Source organism: Cyclopterus lumpus, chromosome 1 (assembly GCF_009769545.1).
Source record: "Cyclopterus lumpus isolate fCycLum1 chromosome 1, fCycLum1.pri, whole genome shotgun sequence".
NCBI lineage: Eukaryota > Metazoa > Chordata > Actinopteri > Perciformes > Cyclopteridae > Cyclopterus > Cyclopterus lumpus.
Window position 1 is genome coordinate 4,787,136 of NC_046966.1, and position 21,508 is coordinate 4,808,643.

Below are 21,508 nucleotides of genomic sequence, written 5' to 3' on the forward strand. Positions count from 1 at the left end.
TATTCCAAAACGAATGAGGTGTTCTTTTTGAGAGGTAATTTAATGTTTTGTTGGTGATGCGTATGGAACCATATCTGTGCTTCCCCTCCTGATCGTAGGAAGCAGAGACTCTCAGTCTGTTCCTTACCCTCTCCCCTACAAACCCCTTCACTCCCACCCCCTTTAAGGTTGGTACATTACTGTGTGTGTGTGTGTGTGATCTTAAAGCAAAAAAAGAAAGAAAACCTCAATACTCAGAGATGCAACGCGTGCAGTTCAAAGTCTCTCGCAGCTTCCTTGTTTGTTTAAACCCTTTTGTTTTGCTCCTTTGGTGGAGATGCGTAACTCTCCAAATAGACGGCGTGTTTCTTTTGAAGTTCTCTTCCTCTGCGCATGTAAATCGGTTACAAAATAATGCATGATTCCGGTCATCTTTCATGTTATTTTTAGCCGATATTAAATACCGTGTTCATTAATTCACCCCCCCCCCCCCACCACCACCTGAACGAGCCTCGGGGGTCGTCCAACTCGTGCCCGAGGGGACCCCTCCGAGGCATCTCCAACTCTGCCTTGTTCAATAATGCAAAGCTTCTCCCAAGGTGCCTTCGTCGGCGTCCGACGGAACGGATCGGAGGAGCGTCGCGGCACCGGTCGCGGCGGCGGCGGCTGACAGCGATGGCGATACCGGCAGGAGTAAGTCTGTGTCATTAAAGACGTCACTCACACTCACCACGGGGGTCTTTCATAAGGGCAGTGTAGCGGTTCTTAGTGCCGGGGGGGGGGGGGGGGGGGGGGGGGGGGGCAGTGTCGGCCACGTGATGCCCTCTGATTACACACCTTACGTTACAAAGGAACAAAGAAAGTAGAGTTAGGAGTCTTACACACGTTCAGAAGTCGCTCTCGAATGACAATTTTGGCGATTGGTTTTTAAGGTCCATTGTTTGAAAGAGGTTTGTCATGCGAGCGAGGGACGTTCTAGTCCTCTTAGGCACTCACACCTCCGGCAGCCTGCCGGAGGCCTTGGCTTTTTCTTTATGCACCTGTAGCGTTAAAAGTTTACTTGTAAACAAGCAGCATCCGTCTCGACTCATCACAATGCGTTGCGCGTATCCTCAAGGTTCTTAACAAATGGGTCGCGTACACTCGAACATTCTCAATCTTTTCAAACCAATGAAGTGGTTTTGAAAACGGTTGGCTCAGACGCACCTGGCCCTTCTCAAAAAATACAGATCCATTGGGGTGAAAAACAATACAGGCCGTTTGAGGCGGTCTATGTGAGAAAGTCCTGCAAATATTCTTCACTCACTCACACGCGCTCTTTTATTTAGACACAAAGTGTCAGTCGCCTCTCTCTCTTCTTTTTTTTTTTTTTTTTTTTTTTTTTAGAAAAGATGCTCCAGCGTTACGGCAGCCTGTCCGGGAAGCTCCACATGATCGAGCTGGAGAAGGACCCCGCGGCCCGCGGCCTGGGGATCGGCCTCTCGGGCAACAAGGACGGCTCCAGGGCTCGCATGAGCGTCCACGTGGCGCACATAGAGCCCCGGGGACCCGCCGGTTTGGACGGGAGGATACGGGTCGGGGACGAGCTGCTGGAGGTACGTAGAATGAGTGGAAAAGGGGGCGGAGGGGGTTGAGATGGGAGCGTTTTTAAGGGAGGCCGAGACGGCTTGGAGTCACGATTGAAGCGCGGGTGAGATGTATTTCAAAGGCTCGTTGGGGATTCATACGAAGAGCAGCTGCGTAATAGAGATGATGAGGTAAAGGGGAGTCGGCGAGGTGACGGTACACGATGTGTGATTCTTCTTCCAGATCAACGGTCAGATCTTGTACGGCCGGAGTCACCAAAACGTCTCCACCATCATCAACAACGCTCCGTCTAAAGTCAAGATCATCCTCATCAGGTAAGCACGCAGGAGGATTCTTCTTCTCTTTTTCCTGAGGGGGTGGCGTTTGCATTTCTCCAACCAGACTTGAACTCTTACACGGCGTTGTTGTGTTTTTCGATAGGAATGTAGCGGACCCGGGTCAGACGGGGAGGAGCGAGGACGCGGTCGACTCCCGGACGGACGCAGCAGAGCGCGGGGGATTAGCCAGAGACCTCCAACACCGCATCCCACCTCAGGTGCAATGCCGTCTTCAGTAAATTACACTGAGCTGCCACACTGTTGTGAATAGGATTTCAAAGTTCAATCATTTTTTTCTCTGCGTTTTGCTCTTCTTTTTCTTCTTTTTTTTTTTTAAACCTCCCTCCAGGATCACGCAGGTCTCGGCCTGGCAGCGGGGGAGTCCAAGGACGCAGCGGTGGTCCGGCACGGCCCAGCCAGCAAGGTGTGACATCACCAGCCTTCGTCGTCCTCAGTGATGACACTGTTCCTTCCTTCATGTCGCCTGCATACCAGGGCTGTGCGATGGCAAGCACCTCACGTATCGTATCGTGACACGTGTAATGTGATATATTGCGATACGATGCGATGCAATACACAGTGCAATATATTTCAATACTCCATTTCTTTTGTTTTTGTGAAAGTGTAAAAATAGAGCTGAAAATACAACTTGCTGTAGAACAGCTGAATATTCAAATATTCATAACTAAATATTGATATTCACTGAAGAACAACACACTAAACTGATATATGTATATATATATATATATATATATATATATATATATATATTTAAAATAACTTTAGTTTAATCTTTAAAAATGCATCATATTTTATTTGTTTGTATGTAAAATACTTTTAAAAAAGTGAAAAGTACAATATGTCTCTCTAAGCTGTCTTGAGTTGAAGTATAAGGTACCAAAAGTAATTGAGTAAATATACTTTGTCACAATTCACCACTGCGTTTTATCACAACCTCACAAAAGAGTGCTAAATATATTTCAGAACTATTTAATAATTTGTATTATTTTTCTTTTGAGTCGTGTCATCTCAGGCTTCATCATAGACTTTCAGATTCATTCCAGCACATCATTTCATCAGATTTCTTTCTTTTTTTTGTTGCCGCCTATCAAGCCTCAATAACCTGATGATAATCAATCAGAAAAAGGAGCCATTAATGTGCGGCACATTAACATAACGAGGGGATGAGACTCCGGTCTCCAGGTATTTCTGAGGAAACCGAAACCATAGTAACCGAGAGGTGATGGTGGCCGTGTTTTAAAGCGATGTCGTCATGTGCTAATAAGCTTTCATGTAGGGCCCCCGGGCAACCGTTATTCAGATATCTGTCCAGAGGGTGTGTTTGATTTTTAATCTTGCTTCCTCTCCATTCTTCTGCATAATTCCATCCGTTTTTTATCTTACCTTTCATTGTTTCTGTCCGGCTGCAGGATGGCAGGAAACAGCTCGGAGACAGAATCATAGCAGTGGGTGATGAACCTGTGGCAGGCCTGTCGTTGGACAAGGTACAGTCCACACACACACACACACACACACACACACACACACACACACACACACACACACACACACACTCACACAATGTCAAGCTGATTTAACGATGTATGACTCACCTGTCTTCTCTGCATCCAGGTGTCCAGTTTGATTCTGGAACAGCGGGTCACCGTCGATCTCTCCGTCAGCCGCTCCAACAGTCCCTCCTCCTCCCCCTCCTCTCCACCTCTTTCCCGTCCCCACTCTCTCCCCGTGCCCTCCACTCCCCCGTCGCTCAATACCTCTGCCGCCGGGCCCTCTGATTGGCTCGGCTCGGCTCCCACGACGTCGGACCCCCTGATTGGCCCACTTGTGGCCGGCGGGGAGACCACCATAGAGTTTTGCAAAGGAAACGTAGGCCTGGGCCTCAGCATCGTCGGAGGATGTGACACCCTGCTGGTGAGGGCGGACAATTCACAATGGACATCGGCTCTTAATTTAACGCACGACCAATCAGAATATTATAACGCAAACTTGATAATCCTAAATGATGAGACAATAGAGCTCCGTGTGTGTTTTCTTCACAATACAACGCATCTGCACAGGCATTGTCGGTGAAAGTGTTGATGCTGTATTGTGAAAATGCTAAGTAGTTCAATGCTGATTCAATTTAGTTGGATTGGATTATCTGCAATAATAGGTGTCTTCTGTTTCCCCCCCGCCAGGGGGCAGTAATAATCCATGAAGTAAACGATGGCGGAGCAGCACAGAGAGATGGGAGGCTGCAGGCTGGAGACCACATATTGGAGGTATCCAAAAATATGCTTTGATTAGGCGGTATTCCACTATAGTTATATCGTACATCATAATGCCTCACAATAAAACGGTGGTCAAATTGAATCATTTATTATTGCATTTCGGTGTCCAAAATGAAAGTCACGGTCCGTCTGTTTATTTCCGTGAATGCCACGTATTTCTGATTTCACCACACTAATATAAGAGATTGTAAATGTTCAATATATTTATTCATAAGGAAGCATTAGTTAGCACTTCTGTAAATATGCCAGCGTTATCCAGTCGTCTAATTTCAAACTGCAGATGTTCTAATGCCAACGAAGAGGCGGGTCATTAAATCCAGACATACAGGACAATGTGTCTCTCTCACCTCCCACCAGGTCAACGGCATCGACCTGCGGCAGGCCACCCACGACGAGGCCATCGGCGTGCTGCGGCTCACCACCCGGCGCGTTCGCATGTGCGTCTTCAGGCACCAGGAGGCCTACAGGGAGGAGGACCTGTGGGACGTCTTCACCCTGGAGCTGAGGCCACGCCCTGGGGAGGGGCTGGGGTTCGCCACTGTGGGCAAGAGGTACTTTCACAATGCGGTTGATAGAGAGACGTATTTGTATCTTCTGGTACATTTTTGACTGTGCTGTAGGTCAAATGACATGGTGGATGTTATTCTAGATGTAGCCAGACGAAAAGAGTCCCCGAGAACGTGCACGGCAACCGTAAGCCAAACCAACGAAGGGGGTCGATGACGACCTCAACGAGCAGCGTAACCTTGCGCCTTGTGAAAATGAGTAATCGGTGAGAAAAAATAAAGCGGGCCGTGCATTTGCAGAATCATCCCCCGATATTAAAAGAAAGCTATTAATCACATGTATGGCCTATTTCTCACCTCAAAAATTGAACCCGAATCCACTTTCAGTTGACAGTTTAAGTTAGTTGTTGTTTGACATTTACTGATTTTAGTTTGGCCTGAATTCGTAGAACGTGTCACGTTACTTTTATTATAGTCGGCAAACCCTAAAACAATCGAACTGAAGCGGGAAGGATTCATGTCGATGCTTCAGTGAAGAGAACACGAATCTGTACTTTTGATGTATATTTATTATTTTTGATGCTTCGTAAACGAGCAAAGCTATATGGCCAATCAGGTCGTCCGTGGTCTCTCCAGCCATGAATCCACGTTTTGCATGTTTAATGCATCATCCTGATGCAAAAGTACTTTTTGCCAAGTCAATTTCATTTATGCAGACCAATATCACAAATCACAAATTTGCCTCAGGGAGAGCAACTGAGGAGGACGGACGGTATACTGAATAACCGACATAATTAAGTTACTAAAAACCTTATGCATAATCCATATGACAGAGTACAAAGTCCAAAATTCATATTTAGAATTTATTATTATAGTATCGGATGGTATTATTTACTTTTATAAATCGACGGATATTAACCATCATTTTGAGTATTTTCAAGTGTTTTGTCCCGGTGGAGTATCTTCTGGGGCCTTTCCCCAGTTAAAGGTCGGGGACTGGACAAAACAGTTTGTTATTGTAAAAAATAAATAAATAAATGAGGTGACGGGCACATCATTTGCACAATCAAGTGTGACGTTATGCAAAACAGAAGGGGCACAGGTCACGTAATTCGGTCCGCGGGAGTGCAGCAGACACAGCTTTTGACCTCAGCTTTCTCCCTACAGTAATGACACGGGCATCTTTGTGTCAGATCTCATCAGAGGAGGCGTAGCGGATTCGGATGGCAGGTTGTTGCTCGGCGACCAGATTCTGTCAATCAACGGGGAGGATCTCCGCGCGGCATCGCAGGAACACGCGCACCAGCTTCTGCAGGTCGAGCATCTCTCACGCTCACACCAAACCCAAGTCCAGGGTTATTCATTATTCATTTGTTGTTTTTAAAAAATCTGATTCATCGTCTTATGCGACATCTAATCTGTGACTTTGCTCTCAGGGTTGCAGCGGAGCGGTCCAGCTGGAGGTGGCTCGTTTTAAAGCTGGGCTGCAGTACTCACAGCAGAGCCAGGTAAGATGTCTGTTTCTACTCCACGACGGGCCATCAAAGAAAAGATGGAAACATGTGTGATGAATATGTATTGTATTTGTGTTGAGAGTCCAGCTCAGTAGACTCAATGTTGTCAAAGACCACGCCTTTGCACTATGTTAACAACGGCACTTCTTGAACCTAGGAGTACTTTAAGTTGTGTTTTATCCAGAGCGAAGACTCCGACTGCTCCACTCTGACCCATTCAAGCGGCTGCGATGCTTCGCTCGGCCACCAGAGGGAGACAAATAACAAGACAGGGAGCTACTGTGAGTCGCCCTTCTGTCCACAAAGCAAATACAGTGTAATACATATACATTTATGTGGAAATAATACTGTTAACATTTTCTCCTCCAACAGCATTTAAAGACTACCCTGACGCCAAACAAGTCATAATACAAAAGGTACATATATATATGAGTGCGTATGTATTATTTATTTGTGTATATATTTGTGTCTATATATACACAAATATCTGATATACGTATATATATATATATATATATATATATATATATATATATATATATATATATATCAGATATTTGTGTATATATATATAGACACAAACCTGCCTGGACCCAAGACTTATGTAACATTAGGTATCTCATGTGCAGACTCTGACATCAGTATTGTCTAACAGGGTGTCTACTGTGTGTGTGTGTGTGTGTGTTTGTGTGTGTGTGTGTGTGTGTGTGTGTGTGCGTGTGTGTGCGTGTGTGTGTGTGTGTGTCTGTGTGTGTGTGTGTGCGGTATCACCACAGGGGCCATGTGACTCTCTGGACCTCAGTGTAGCAGGAGGAGCGGGCAGTCCCCATGACAACGTGCCTCTTTTTATTGCTACCATGGATACGGATGGACTGGCTGCCAAAACGCACCAATTACAGGTGGGGAGTGTGTGGACAAAAAAAAGTCTGTCCTCACTATTGGGTAAACAATTCATTTAAGTATAATAACTTGATTTGAGGGTAAACATTTGAATTGTGACTGTCATTTCTGTACTTTTATGATCCAGATTTATGAAGATAAAGACCAGTGTTTCACTAACGGTGTCTTTTGGATTTTAAAAGTGCATACCATAAACGTATACAGTCTATAGGGCTTGAAATACATCTTAATAGGTACAAACACATAACACATTTGAAATACATGAAGTACATACACCCAAATGGCTTTTTAAAATCATAAAAGACCGTAGAAGTGCAAGTGTGTGTGTGTGTGTGTGTGTGTGTCAGTCAGGCAGGAGACAGGATCCTCAGTATCAAGTTAAATCAGCTTGACATTGTGTGAGTGTGTGTCTGTGTGTGTGTGTGTGTGTGGGACATGAAAGCATGTGTGAGGCACTATGTTGCAACAGTGTCAGCAAGTTCTTCCCCCTCCCCCTCAGTGAACCATAACCCTGCTCCCTCTTTAGGTTTTTTTATTAAATAATAAACTCACACAGACATAATTACGTGCATGAAAACAGGAATGAAATTGGTTCCAGTCGTCCCGTCATTATCAGTGTTTTGTGTTATGTGAGCGCGATACTATAATTTGTAAACCTGACACTGACTTTGTCTTCATGTTAATGAGCCTCTGGGAAGATAGATTTTTTTGGTTTGTTGCAAGAGAGAATACGAGGTATTGTTTTTGTAAGGAGCTGGATTTCAGCTGTTTTTGACAAGTACAGCAGGATATCAGGTAGTGATAGTGTCAGAATGTGTGTGTGTGTGTGTGTGTGTGTGTGTGTCTAGGTGGCAGCTGGTTCTGGTGGGTGGAGCACAAAGGACCACAACGATGTACGCTCGCCGTCGTCAGGCCAACCGAGCAGCTTCCACAACCACCTCTGGTGAGAGTCGCCTCTCCTGACAGCTTCCCGCTGGCGTACTCTACGCTTTGCCCTTCGGTTCCCTCCCGGTTCATTCACCCGGCTGCTTTGGCGACAATAGAAGAGAGCGCGGTCACCATTGCCAGCTCTATAACGCCCCCTCCCCCCCCCACACCATCACTTTTAGCATTTCTGAGGAGCTATAGGTGCCTAAAACGTCCTGGAACTTTGTGGCCAAACCTACCATCTGACATGGGCGTCGGTGGGGTCTGGACGTGAAATACAGCAACACGACTTGATGCGTGTTCTCCAGCGCCACATAGTGGAAACGGGAAGTGCTACAAAATTAGCATTGAGTCCTCTCCAGCACTTGGAAAGCCTTAGCTCAGATATTCATGATATTTGGCTTTCACCGTTTCTGACATATTTGGCATCGGCCTTAATAGGCCATTTTGAATTTTAGTGTGTTTTTCTGATATTTTACACACTTCAAACTCCTCCTCGAGGGCGGGTCAGATTTTTTTCAGACTTTGTGACGCTAAAATGCAAAAGGAATGGTCGACACCTCAGACAACGAGCGGTCACGTGACTGTTCGCCTTTATTATTTAGATTTATTTGCTCTTGACGGGAGTGCAACTTTTTTAAAATCTCAAGCTCTTCACAATGACACATTGCAAAGCTTTTAGCGGGGTTCTTTTTGTGGAGGGGCGTGGAGACGGACAATGTTTCGCCATCATGCAGGAAGCTGTTGTAAATCTTCCCCAAACTTGTCACGGCATATCATTATTGTGTGTTCTTCAGCGCCAGAACACTCGAGACACCAGGTTGTACAACATTTCCAGCGACCAGCACTCTGTGTGAGCTTTACTTTTATTTCGGATTTTAAAAAAAACTTTTGATCTAATTTTCCAGGAGGTTTCCATGGAGATTTAAAACCTCTTTTACCTGGGAGTCCTGGGCAAACAGGACGCATCAACGTTGAATATAAAAGCACAAAAAGAAAAGACAAAAAGTTCAAAACAACATCCGAAATGTCACATAAAAACAAACAAGTAACAGACCTAAAACAAACACTAAATTGCTTCTGGGTTGTTTTTTGGCAGCTTAATTAAAGAACATTTAAACAATTAAAATACTGTTATGCTTCAGATTCTTGTAACTGACATTCTAATTAAGGAAATTATTAATTGAAGTACATTAGTGACCCAAATGTAATTAATTGTGACCCTAATTGCTTTCTTATTTAAGATGGTTTGGCAACTCTGTTATTTAATATTACACTTGAGTTTTCATTCATCACATGTATCCGTATCATATACAGTACATGAGAAATCTGCCTCTCTGTTCTCACCTAGTGTCTGTCCCGGTGAACTGAGATACTTCTACTTTCACACACAGTGTATTTCGGTGCCCAGCAGCACCCCTCCGTTGTTTCACTCCTTTCAATTCCCGCAGCGCTCGCACTTATAAGACCGTCACCCTGGAGAGGGGCTCCTCGGGCCTGGGCTTCAGCATCGTGGGGGGGTTCAGCAGCCCTCACGGGGACCTGCCGATCTACATCAAAACGGTCTTCAACAAGGTGAGAGGACGTCTTCCATATGAGAAATCTTTCATGGGGGTTCCCGGTACGGAGCTCTAATCAGTTCATAATCCTCTTCCTCTTACCTGTGGTGCTGTTTATAAGTCTAGATGGTTTTGGTGTCAGTTGCCTATAGTTTTGGAGCTGTCTGCCTTCTATCCAATAAGATGGGACCATAATGCAACTCAACTGTGGTTGAGAGAAAATAGTTCCTCCCCGAAACGGCTCTCAACAAGGTCTTTGAGTACCCGGGTCATGATTTCTGGAAAGAGACATCGCTGTTGAGCTTCTCCAAATGTAGTTTTTTGGCACTTTGCAAGCACCACAAGCCGAGTCCCACGCAGTCTTGGATATCTCCAAATCTATCTGCGTCTCACACCGAAAAACAATCTGATGAATAGCACCGCAGGGAAGAAGAACGATATGTATGTTTCATTGCGTGGGTGAACTGTGCCTTTTAAGGGGTTTTACCAGCTGTAGTAGATATGATGTAACTTAGAGATAAAGATCAGGATTTTATGTTCACCCTCAGTCGGCTAGAAGAGTTAATAATGCTGTTTTTATGACATCGTTCAGCAATGAATCCTTTTAATCTATGTTATAATAATATATATGATATGTTATAGGGGGCGGCCGTGGAGGACGGCCGGCTGAAGCGCGGAGACCAGATCATCGCCGTAAACGGACACTGCCTGGAGGGCGTGACTCACGGCGAGGCCGTGGACATCCTCAAGAAGACCAGGGGGTCCGTGGTGCTGACGGTGCTCTCTTGAGAACCACCCCCCCCCCCCCCCCCTCCCCCCTCCACTGCCCACCACGTTCCCCGCGAAGTCGCCTCGGCAAAGATAACGTCGCCGCAAGTGATATAGATTTGTTTGCAAAATCACGAGGAGAGTAGATATTGTTCATCTGAATATAGTCGGGGGAGACCTCAGGAGGGGGGGAGGGGGGGGTGTTAACGTGCACCGTGAAGGTGTTATTTAGTAATGTGTTTATGTTATATGGATTCACATCCCAATCATGAATATATCTCTGTATTAACACCAGCAGAATATGTAAAGTAACCATAGAATGCTAAAAGAACCAGAGGCAACTATTAAATAAGCCAACTGCTGGTTATATATTGAGTCCTAGTGATCCAGCTCAAGGTCTTTATAATATAAGCTCCCGTTAATATCATATCATTTACAGCTTTGTGGTGAATAAATAACCGACCCCCGAAAATAAAACCTCTGCCGAGCTGCGCGTCCAGAGTGTCACCGTGTCTCTGCTGTCCTGCTGTCTGTTCCATGCCAAGTGCTTCTGCCAATCTGTTGCGTGGCAACGTGCTCCGGAAGTCTGTTTCTCTTCCGAGGTCGTCGGTGTTCTTCTTCATGTCTTTCAAACTCACGGCAGCCCCGCGATGTACTCCCATATCTATTTACCGTCTTCACGATGTCTTTTGATTTAGGAACACCTCGTCCCTGTTTTATATGGATCCATTTGTACCGTGATAATCATGTTTTCTCCACATTTATCATTTATTATTTTGTTTCATTCATGTCACCAGCCCCCAGAGTCGCAGCACTCATTGGGATGGGGGGGGGGGGGGGGGGGGGGGGGGGTGGGGTTGTGTCACGTTGTGTTAACTGAATGTACTGCGAGGGATCTCATTAAATGGTCAGTTGTTTAGAGTTTTGTATACAGACATCTTTTTTTGCTCACTTTACATTACATCCAAAAAGACTTACGATCATGTTACATTCATACACAAAGCTGCAGGGAACAATTAAGGGTTAAGTGTCTTGCTCAAGGACACATCGACTAGGGCGGGATTGAACCACCAACCCCCTGATTGAAGGACGGACCTGCTAACCACTGACCCACAGTCGTCACTTCCTTCCCTGATGTACCTCTGTGTCTACGTGTGTGCGTGTGTGTGTCTACGTGCGTGTGTGTGTGCGTGCGCGTGTATGTGTGTGTGTGTGTGTCTGCGTGTGTGCGTGCGTCTGTGTGTGTGTGTGTGTGTGCGTCTGTGTGCGTGGGTCTGTATGGGTGCTTGTGTGCGTGTGTGTCTGGGTGTGTTTGTCTGTGTGCCGGTGTGTGTTTGCATGTGTGTCTGTGTGTGTGTGTGTGTCTGCGTGTGTGTATGTGTGTGTGCGTGCATCTGTATGTGTGTGTGTGTGGGTGCGAGTGTGCGTGCGTGCATGCATGCGTCTGTATGTGTGTGCGTGCGTCTGTATGTGGGTGCTTGCATGCGTGTGTGTGTGTCTGCATGCGTGTGTGTTTGCGTGTGTGTGTGTGTGTGTGCGTGTGTGTGTGTGTGTGTGTGTGTGTGTGTGTGTGTGTGATGTAGCAGAGGCCTAGAGGAGGCACGCTTGTGCTCTCACGGTTTGACCCCTTCAGAAGTCTAATCTGAGACTCTAATGAGGACGTCTCTGCCCGCGGTTACGTTTCTTTAAGGAGACGCGCAGAAATCCTTTTTTCGCATAATTTATTAATTCCAAAAGCAGGCGAGCTGAATTTTTGCCACAGGGTCTGTTTTATTGTGGTGATTATGCTTTTTGTGTGTGTCTCTCTCTCTCTCTCTCTCTCTCTCTTGCTCTCTCTTTGTCAAACATGAGCGCTTATTCAAGATCACTCGGCTTTAGTGAGTGCGTGTCGCGCAGTACATCATGGAGTGACAGGGCAGCAGTAAATCACAGAGTGGGGGACAACAGGAGAGGCAGCGACACGTTTGACAGAGTAGACACACTTAACAAAGTGGCAGTAGTAAAAGTACTCGCGAGGAATTTCAGAATAATGTCTTTTTTACATGAATTAATGTGTTCATCACTTTAATATTGTAGCTGCTACAGGTGGGGCTGATTTCACGTACTCTATATCCTGCTGCTTGTGAATTCATTTAAAGTTCATTTGTATCATTAGTGTCAATCTGCAAAAGAAAAATTAAAGGTATCAGAAATAAATGCACTGGAGAAAGAATAAAAGTGCACTATTCATAGGAACCAGCAGAAAGTACAAGTACTTCAAAACTGCACTTTAGCACAGTATTTGAATAAATGTATTTAGTTACTTTCCGGAGTCAGTTGGAGACTAAACTTATAGGACAATGGAGACCTGTTCCTTTTTTTGTCGTAATCTTATAAATGCACAGAATGTCTACTTTAATTACCGGACTTACCATCGACAACCTGACAAACAAGACATTTGCACACAAATGTCTCATTTAGGAAATAGGAGTCATCTAGGGAGATCCTGTCAGGAGCCTGCACATTAATCAAAGCCATCTGTTCACATTGTAAGCTTTATTGAAACCCCGCCATCGCGGTCTGGTTTATCCTCCTCCAGATGAACAATTACGTTGCCTGGAGGCTGGCGTGAAAAAGGTTTTTTTTTTAAGATGAATCAAATGCTTTTTCGTGCATTTAACCAGAATGTTTCCCACAAAATTATGTTTTTTCTTCGTTTTGTGAAATGTGAAACTCTTTTATCTTCTCCTTGTTTGGAATCCAAAACCAAATCTATATATTCTTTACTATTTTAATTCAGTTTTTGTAATACTTTTCAAATAATGTGAGCTTCATTTGGTTTTAATACAACCCTCGTGGGAGTCGCAGGGGGCCAGATGCATTGAAGTCTCCCTGTTCTTTTTTTTTTTACAGCCAGCTCAAATTCCCTTTCCCTCAAAAACATTCATGAAGAATACACCAGCAGGCCACTGGCAACGGGACCTTTCTTTTCTTCTCAGCCTCTTCTCCATCGTATATATAGATCCTACGGTTGGGCCTCTGCACTGTGGCTGCAAAGCTGTCATGAATTCTGGTTCTCTTCTACAGCTTGAGGACTTCCACGAGAGAGCACACACTCGCCATGAAAGGCGCTAATGATCCTCTCTCTCTCTCTCTCTCTCTCTCTCTCTCTCTCTCTCTCTCTTTCTCCCTCTCTCTCTCTCTCTTTCTCAGGAGGGTAGCAGTGGAATGTTCCGTGTGTGTGAGACTGTCCCATCTTTCCATATTGATTAGTCAGTCAGTGTAACCTGCTGGTGCGGAGTGAGAGAACAAGCCAACTGAACACCCCAAAAAATAAAAAAAGTATCTTCATATTTTCCCACATTCCCATGAGATTCTATTTCAAGATACCAGCATGCACTGCAAAACATGCCATTCCTAAGCAGTTCAGTCCAGTGCTGAGTCTCAAAACAACCACAAACATACTGCAGGTCTACACGACGTCCAGCACATTGCAGGTCGAAGGTGTCAAAAATGTAAGAATATCTGCATCAATAAAATCAATGCTTTGCTTTTTACATTGTTACAAGCACATGACTCATACTGCAGCAGTAATGTGTTATGTCCACATGAGGGCGGTGTGTGTGTGTGCGTGCGTGTGTCTGTGTGTGTGTGTGTGTGAGTGTGTGTGTGCTTCTATGAAGGCATGAGGACATTTGCAAGGACTCGATCTGACTCATCGCTGAGAAGCAACATTACATCTAAGTGGTTTGCTGTTGAGCCTCCAGGCTTCAGACGAGCACATTTGCGCCTGCAGTAAAGTCCTCTAAATTAAGACCCGTCTGTAGTCTGTTCATACCGAACACCAGGGCATATTATTCACATGGAAATGGGCCCAGATTAAATGCACAATGAATGGAGCAGCAACATCCAACCCAATAGGACTGTCGCTATTCATCTTACAGATAGATGAACTGTGTCTGCATGAGTACACATAAGTTAGGAGCTGATAAAGGGGACCCTATGCAGGAGAAATAGTTGACAGCTGACTCTGACAACAATTTATACCAAATACAATGACACAGACACACAGACTCTGGGTTCAAAACCAGCTCGACTTTATTAGAAGAAGTAATTAAAAAACAATGGAACGCGTGCACATGTTAAGGCCTCTCCGGGAGAGGCGTGGCTTTAGACGACGGACTGCGATTTGTCCAGCCTCCGGTCGTCCTCCGAGTAGCACCGGAACGTCTCTCCCAGCAGCGGCTCCAGGGCCTCGGCCGAGCGGTAGGAGCGGGCGCGCACGGCGCAGGCGATGACGCCGCCCACCACCGCCACCACCAGCACAGCCGCTACGATGGCTATGGTGATGATCTCAGACAGGGTGTAGGCACGAGCTGCGGGGTGAAGAGAGGAGGTGGGGTGGGTGGAGGTCATGATTGGGTCATTGATTGATTGGGATTTGTGCACACACGAATGTGCCGCTACTCACCTGGCCACTGGACCTCATAGGAGTACCCCAGGTTTTCTGGGGCCGAGACGAACATCTCGGCGTTGGTGACGGGTGGCCAGAAGGGAACCATGTTGAATCTCCGGTTGTGCCCGATAGGAGCGTTCTCCTCGGGGTACACCACTTCGCCTGCAGGACGAGGACACATCGGATCATTTCTATATTCTACAGAGTTTGCCCCCCGTATCCAGCTCAGTCTTGACGTACCTGGTTGGTGTCTGCCGAGCCACTCGTCGAAGATCGCATCGGTGAAAGTGTGCAGCAGGACGAAGATGGGATCGTTGGGCGAGAGGTGAGTCTGTCCGCCGGTCCCGTTGAGGAAGAGATGGGCCAAGTTATGGAGGCTGCGGATCACTGGGTCGTACGTCCCCTGGGGGGCGCTGTAGCCTTGAAAAAAAAACACGAAAGAGCAGAAAATTCAACGCTCTGATTTACCGACATTAGAAAGCAACACATGTTATGTATGTGTTGGAGCCAGCGGCGTGTCCATGTGATTGGAAGGTCCAGCCTTATTATCCTCCAAATGTTAATGGAAGGATGTTCTAAGCCTGAACCCGACGCATAACTGTGCACCTTCAATGGTGTTCCTGAAGCTCTCGGAGGAGGTGGAGTAGTACGGCGGCGTGTCGAAGGCGTTGAGCTCCAGACAGTCCAACACGTCCTTTGGCTCCGGCAGCCGCTGCACCATGGGGCGTTCCACGTTGCCCGCTGGGTTCCTCGTGATGGGGCTGGTCTCTGTGCCTTAGGGATAAGGAGGGAACCAGAGGTCAGAGGTAATGTTATCTCGCTCTAGTGCAGCGTAGTTACAGACGAAAGATCATTCAGATCGATCTTGTGAGCGCGATACCTCAGGGACGCCTGCAGGGAATCTGAGACAAACATCTGATTAAGATTTGTTGGTCAAAGGTCACTGTGCCCTCACGAAACGAGTGTTGTCCAATGGCACAACACGATAAAGTAGAGACCTTTTGGACAGACGTGGATGTAAACTGCAACATGACTGGTTGGCGGAGGGATACAACGGCGAGGCGATGGCTATAGTTGGTTTGTGGGGCATTGCAGTTAAGATTCAGGCCATTGGTCCCAACAGAAATGGAAAGAAAAGACGATTAGAAATGTAGCATTTTTGAACTACTTTCTAATTCTAGACTAGAATAGTTTAGCAGTCTTAAACATGACAGGACGGCGGTTTTCCTGCTTAAATTATTCACTAAAAGTCAACAGTAGTGAGTGGGAGCCCCCGTGACTGAAAATAACTATTTTTCTTCTTCCCTCTCGCATGCATGATCTCTTTTTTCCTTTTTTTTGTTGTTGTACTTTCTATCCCACACATACAAAAGCACACACACAAACTCAAGCTACATAACTGTCTGTCTGTTTGAAGATTATTCCCTAAGATCAAAGGAACCCGTAGACTGCTAGATTCCTGTCTTCAACGAGCACATGCACAAATGAGCCCCCCCCCCATAACCCATTTAGGGAGATGTTGCTTGTTGATGCAGGAAATACCAGTCCTGTCACGACTCTCTAAGGGGATTAATGAGACAGATCGCTCACACGTTGGCAACTCACATGTTCTACCTGTTGTCAAATTCCCTTCTGCTACGTATGCATTTGTTCAAAAGGAACCCCCTTTAATGTGTTTGTAATAAAGCTCTGCGCTAAAGATTAAAAAGATTTGATATTCTTCCATTATTCCACAAAAAAAAGAAAAATTTTATGGATTAGGTGTGGGAAAAGTAGTGATTTAGGGTTGTAATCTGGTGCCAGTGTGGAATGAGATCCAATCCTCGCAAATCTGATCACGTAAAGTCGAGCTTACAGCGTTACACAGAGTTGCCTTATTCTGATCTAAACCGCTCGACCCATTGGGAATTAACTCTTGGGGAAACTGCAATAGAGAAATTAGGCCCAGTGAGGAAACGGCTCAAAGTCCAAGTCTTTTAGGATGTAGTGCCGTGTGGATGCACACGGCAACTCCAAAGAAGTTGCTCAACAAATCGACTCGTCTCAGACAAACGCTGGTAGTGCAGAGCGATATAGAATGTGGCACAACAGCAGTGAGGTATTATTTATAGCAGCTTGTGTTCTACATGCGCTTTTTACGAGCTACTTTGTCCTCTTTTCTGATGCAGCTGTGGCTACGCTGTATATCAACACAACACACCACGGTGTGGTGCAGCAGCCGGGGCGCCGAATACAGATGCTTTGTTGCGTCCCTCGCTGTCCGATAGCGACACGCAAGGCACCCTTTAGCATCTGTATGAGACGCACCCGGCTTTCACGTAAAGACAACGTAAACCCAAGCCGTGTCCGGGAGGGAGAGGAAGTGGAAAAAAACAAAGTGACTGGAAATGAGGTTGAGATATTTTGAAGATTTGTTAGTGATGTTGGTTACGTGTTTTCCATACTCATGTTACGTTGCTTAAGTTTTACTTAGTTCACATACTTAGTTTACATTTTTCTTGGTTTACATACTTAGTTTTTAGAGTAAGTTTTGTTTTACATAGTTTACGTACTGAGTTTACGTTTTACTTAGTTTAGATAGCTTGTTCATGTTTTACTTAGTTTACATAGTTTGGTCATGTTTTACTTAGTTTACATTTTACCTAGTTTACGTTCTTAGTTTAAGTTTTACTTAGTTTAAGTACTTAGTTTAAGCTTTACTAAGTTTTGTTTTACATAGTTTATGTACTTAGTTTTACTTAGTTTACATAGTTCATGTTTTACTTAGTTTACGTACTTAGTTTACATTTTACTTAGTTTAAGTACTTAGTTTAAGCTTTACTAAGTTTTGTTTTACATAGTTTACGTACTTAGTTTTACTTAGTTTACATAGTTTTACTTAGTTTACTTAGACTTAGTTTAAGCTTTACTAAGTTTTGTTTGACATAGTTTACGTACTGAGTTTACGTTTTACTTAGTTTACATAGTTGTTCACGTTTTACTTAGTTTATGTTTTACTTAGTTCACGTTTTACTCAGTCTACGTACTGAGTTTACCTTTTACTTGACTACGTCTTACGTTTAAGTAAACGTTTGACTGAGTTTCCATCTGACAAAGCGTCAGTAGGTGATGAGTTGGGATGGGAACGTATTGGGTACAGTGTGCATTACTGCAGCGGCCCTTACTGTTGCACACGGTGCCCAAAGAGTCGTAGTCTTCCACGCTCTCACAGATGACCCTCCATTGGGAGAACACAGAGTTGGAGCTGATGGAGCTCATGTCGAAGGAGCTCCTGGCTCCGAGCAGCTCGTCGGTGCAGATGTCGCACTCACTGCCTCCGATGGCAAAGTTCCAGTAGGGCAGGGCGAAGGTTGGGTTGCCCAGCATGTCCTGCAGAGATGTTCACGGGTGGATCAATCAACACATGTGTAAGAAAAATCTAAATCCCTAAATTATTGTTAGATTAATTAAGCAATGCTGTTTAATCTCCTCCTCCCTTTATTGTATTCCACTGTCTTTGAACTTTCAATCCTGCATTATTTTCAACTACTTCTCTCATTTTCTTACAAAAGGTGGAAACCTTTGGTATACATCCCTTTTACCTCCATCCGCCCTCCTCCCTCTTTCCCCCCCTTTCGCCTGCAGGATGGCTTTCCGCTCCGTCTCCATCTCTTCAAATACTCGTAGTCTTTCCTTCCTCCCCTCATCATCCTTTCTCCCACCCTCACTTCCTCCATCACTCCATCAGCCCAAAAGCCACCTCTCTTTTCCCCTTTTCTTTTTTCCCCTTCCCCCCTTCATCTCCCCCGGCCCGTCTCTATTCTCACCTGCATGTCTCGCTCCAGTTGCAGCAGATGAAATCGATGCCAGGTGACAAAACCCGGGCCCTCGTGGGAGAAGTCGACGCCTCCAAAGCTGCTCTGGCCCGGCCCCAGGTATGTTTTACTGACAGAGTAATAGTGGCTCCAGACAAAGTAGTTGTAAATGGTGATGTTCTCAAACTGCGGGGTGTTGCCATCGGGACCAAACACCTCCTGGTACCTACAGATGAGAGGAGCAGCGGGATAAATGACACGTTGTGTTTCTTCTTCTTTTTTCTTCTTTTATTCCCCGACATGAAATCAAATAGCCTTGTTTATCTTCTTGTTTTTCAAAGCAAAAAAAAACAACCTCACATTTGTTAGGTATTCGTGTGAGAATATTTTTTCGTTGAACTAAAAGGAGCTTCGCTAAACCCTTTTACTGATCATTTGCACTTCCACCTGCTGCTTAGGCAGAAAGCTGCCACGAGAAATTTCCTGAATTCCCTGATAACTTTTAAAACACAGCATGGGGTCGCCTTTAGCTGTATTACTGGGGCTTTCAACTGCCAAACTCAGCTACACTGAGCCTGCAGGCCTTTGGGCGAAGCTCGACTGTCTGTTCCCGTGGTGGTCATACAAAGACTGGCTGAATAGCGATCAATCTCCTTCCTAATTACCATAAAACCAATTTGAAAATCCTAAAGTCCATACAGAATGATTGTAATATATGTGTATATATATATATATATATATATATCTGTGTTGTACCGCCGTGTGCAGACGACCAGGTCGGGGTGGACCGTCCTCTTAGCTCGGTCCAAAGCGTTCACAAACGCCTGCTTCTCTGCTGTGCTCATCTGCATGATATTCCTCCTGACTGGAGGGAGGTTAAGGGGGAAGAGGGAGACAGGAGGGCAGGGAGAGGGAGAGAGGGAAAGGGAGAGGGAGAATAAGGGGGTTTTAAGGTGTGGGAGGAACGAGGGAAGAGACGAGGAGAGAAGAATGCTATTAAAAATGAACACACTTTTCTTAGAATAAAAAATGCTTGGCCATATTTCCCTATACATCTTTAAAGGCCCAGACCTCCATCCTCTTACCCACAGAGATCCTCTGATCACAGTTTGGTCCTGTCAGGCCGTGTCGACACTGCCCGCAGTTATAGCCACTGAAATTCCCGTTGCACTGGCAGGTGCGGTTGAAAAATCTCAGCGGCCACCTTTCTCGGTCGTCGCGCCCGGCGTAAGGGTACTGGGGCCCGTGGCGCCGGTTGTCTGCCGCGATGGCCACACACTGCCCCCGGCCCGTGCCGGAGCCACACTCGTCCCCCACAGTTCCCGCGGCGAACGGGCAGCACTGGCCGCTCTGCAGCCCCGCGGGGGTGACGCACTCCCGGGGGAACTGGGCCAGCGTTAGGGTGACGGACAGGGTCGCCAGCAGGAGAGCCGCTCGCCACATGCTGCTATACCCCAAAACATCCGGAGGAGAGGAGGGTGTACACGAGGTGAGATGGGGAGAATGAAGTGAGGATAAAATAGGTTAGGAATTTCAGAAACGCAAAGATGGAGGAGACACTTCTTTTTTTTTTTCCATGTTGAGAATTGTTGTTTTACATCCAGCCATCTTTTTTTAAACCACTTATCTCGGGCCATAAGGCGGCCGGAGCCGATCCCATCACCCAGGGAGAGTCAGACATGCTCCGTGTTCTCTTGTTAAAGCCAATTGTCTTAACATTATTCCGAAACTTCACTTCTTACACGCCCCTGCAGGCAATGCGAGTGCTTATTCATAATTCACAAAGTCATTAGCTCTCGACTCTTACAAGTTCAGAAATGCTTTCAACAACAGACGGAAAGCGACTATTTGCTTCAACCTTTTTTCTTCGGTTTTTTTTTTTTCTTCCGCGGTTAGATTTTCTTGTCTTTTGAAGCTTATTGATGATGAATGAATGAATGGAGTGAGTTTTTTTTTTTTTTTTTCTCAAACAAACAGTTCAGCTACCAGTTAAGTTACCAATTAAAAAAAACACTTTAACACTTATTGCATTCTACAGTTCATTATGTGAAAAAACAAACGCGTCAGTGTTGTGTGCTTCCCCTACCTCTGACTGTGCATGCTGCTCCTCTCTTTCTGCAGAACTGTAGCCCCCCAGGAGTCGGCTCATTCCCCCCTCTTGGCTTAAATAGCTACTGAGCGCATGACCCGACCTCTCTGGAGCTTGTGTAAGATCTTTCAAACATTCTTTCATAGGCCTTATGATCACAACCCAAATGACGCCCGTCTGTGTGGTCACTCGAGTAATAAAAGAATCGACTGTGAGATTTTCCGTTAACGAGTGCCCTTCAACTACACGCCGATGGTTTGTTAGCTGTGGGGACAGATAGGTGTCTGGGGGGGGGGGGGGGGTCACTGGTTCCTTCTGGTGACATGATTAGCGTTCTTGATTTGGAAAAATACCGACATTGCAACAAACAAAAAAAGCCAACGCACACATTCAACAGTCTCATTTTTTTTATTTGGTACTGTTTCGGATCACAAACGATGATACAAAGTTAAAAGTCAAGTTTTAAACATCGTGTCAATAATGACATTTTCTTTTCTTTTCTTTTTTTCTTCCTTCTTCTTGCTAGCTGGTGTTGTTCATTTTAATGAGGCCGTGCAGATACGGCACTCTGCGTTACCGCCAATGCTCTTTGTGAGTCACTGATAAAAAATTGTTCGTACCCACTGCCCTGTTTCTACATCATGTCTGATGTGGTCAGCGTGAAGAACCTTCCCTCAACATTTTATTCAAATCAAATTAGAGTCGTGACACCTTTTTTTTTTCATCCCATTTACACACACACACACACACGCATGCACACAGAGTATTTTAAAACACGCTCTTACTCTTCACTCATCCCGACGGGTTTATGCACACCCTTACTTCCGCACGTTCACACATGC

General features: G+C 45.5%; 2 protein-coding genes across 2 annotated transcripts in view; one reads left to right on the forward strand and one right to left on the reverse strand.

Annotated features, from left to right (window-relative positions):
* si:dkey-92j12.5 (multiple PDZ domain protein) overlaps positions 1–10,369 on the forward strand; it is a 33,811-nt gene extending 23,442 nt beyond the window's left edge. The window contains 19 exon segments of the mRNA XM_034545465.1: positions 99–167; positions 579–672; positions 1,366–1,574; positions 1,789–1,880; positions 1,987–2,101; positions 2,233–2,307; positions 3,314–3,388; positions 3,516–3,815; positions 4,082–4,165; positions 4,532–4,725; positions 5,848–5,995; positions 6,117–6,188; positions 6,352–6,475; positions 6,567–6,610; positions 6,971–7,093; positions 7,446–7,471; positions 7,879–8,037; positions 9,473–9,596; positions 10,223–10,369. Of these exon segments, the coding sequence (XP_034401356.1) occupies positions 99–167; positions 579–672; positions 1,366–1,574; positions 1,789–1,880; positions 1,987–2,101; positions 2,233–2,307; positions 3,314–3,388; positions 3,516–3,815; positions 4,082–4,165; positions 4,532–4,725; positions 5,848–5,995; positions 6,117–6,188; positions 6,352–6,475; positions 6,567–6,610; positions 6,971–7,093; positions 7,446–7,471; positions 7,879–8,037; positions 9,473–9,596; positions 10,223–10,369 (2,274 nt within the window).
* A 4,128-nt stretch (positions 10,370–14,497) lies between these two features.
* Positions 14,498–20,726, reverse strand: tyrp1b (tyrosinase-related protein 1b). Its single transcript, XM_034534922.1, has 9 exons — positions 20,664–20,726; positions 19,663–20,021; positions 19,334–19,442; positions 18,590–18,803; positions 17,948–18,152; positions 15,390–15,557; positions 15,024–15,203; positions 14,799–14,945; positions 14,498–14,703 (listed from the first exon to the last, which is right to left on the reverse strand). Exons 1-9 carry the CDS (start codon positions 20,675–20,677, stop codon positions 14,498–14,500), a joined length of 1,602 nt encoding a protein of 533 aa, XP_034390813.1. The 5' UTR covers positions 20,678–20,726.
* Between the last annotated feature and the right edge of the window lie 782 nt (positions 20,727–21,508).

What these genes read in the sequence shown, in the direction of transcription:
- tyrp1b (XM_034534922.1), bottom strand. An exon ending in AACTGGAGCGAGACATGCAG is followed by an intron (nt 18,153 to 18,589) that starts GTGAGAATAGAG and finishes ACATCTCTGCAG; the next exon opens with GACATGCTGGGCAACCCAAC. An exon ending in CTATGAGGTCCAGTGGCCAG is followed by an intron (nt 14,704 to 14,798) that starts GTGAGTAGCGGC and finishes TTCACCCCGCAG; the next exon opens with CTCGTGCCTACACCCTGTCT.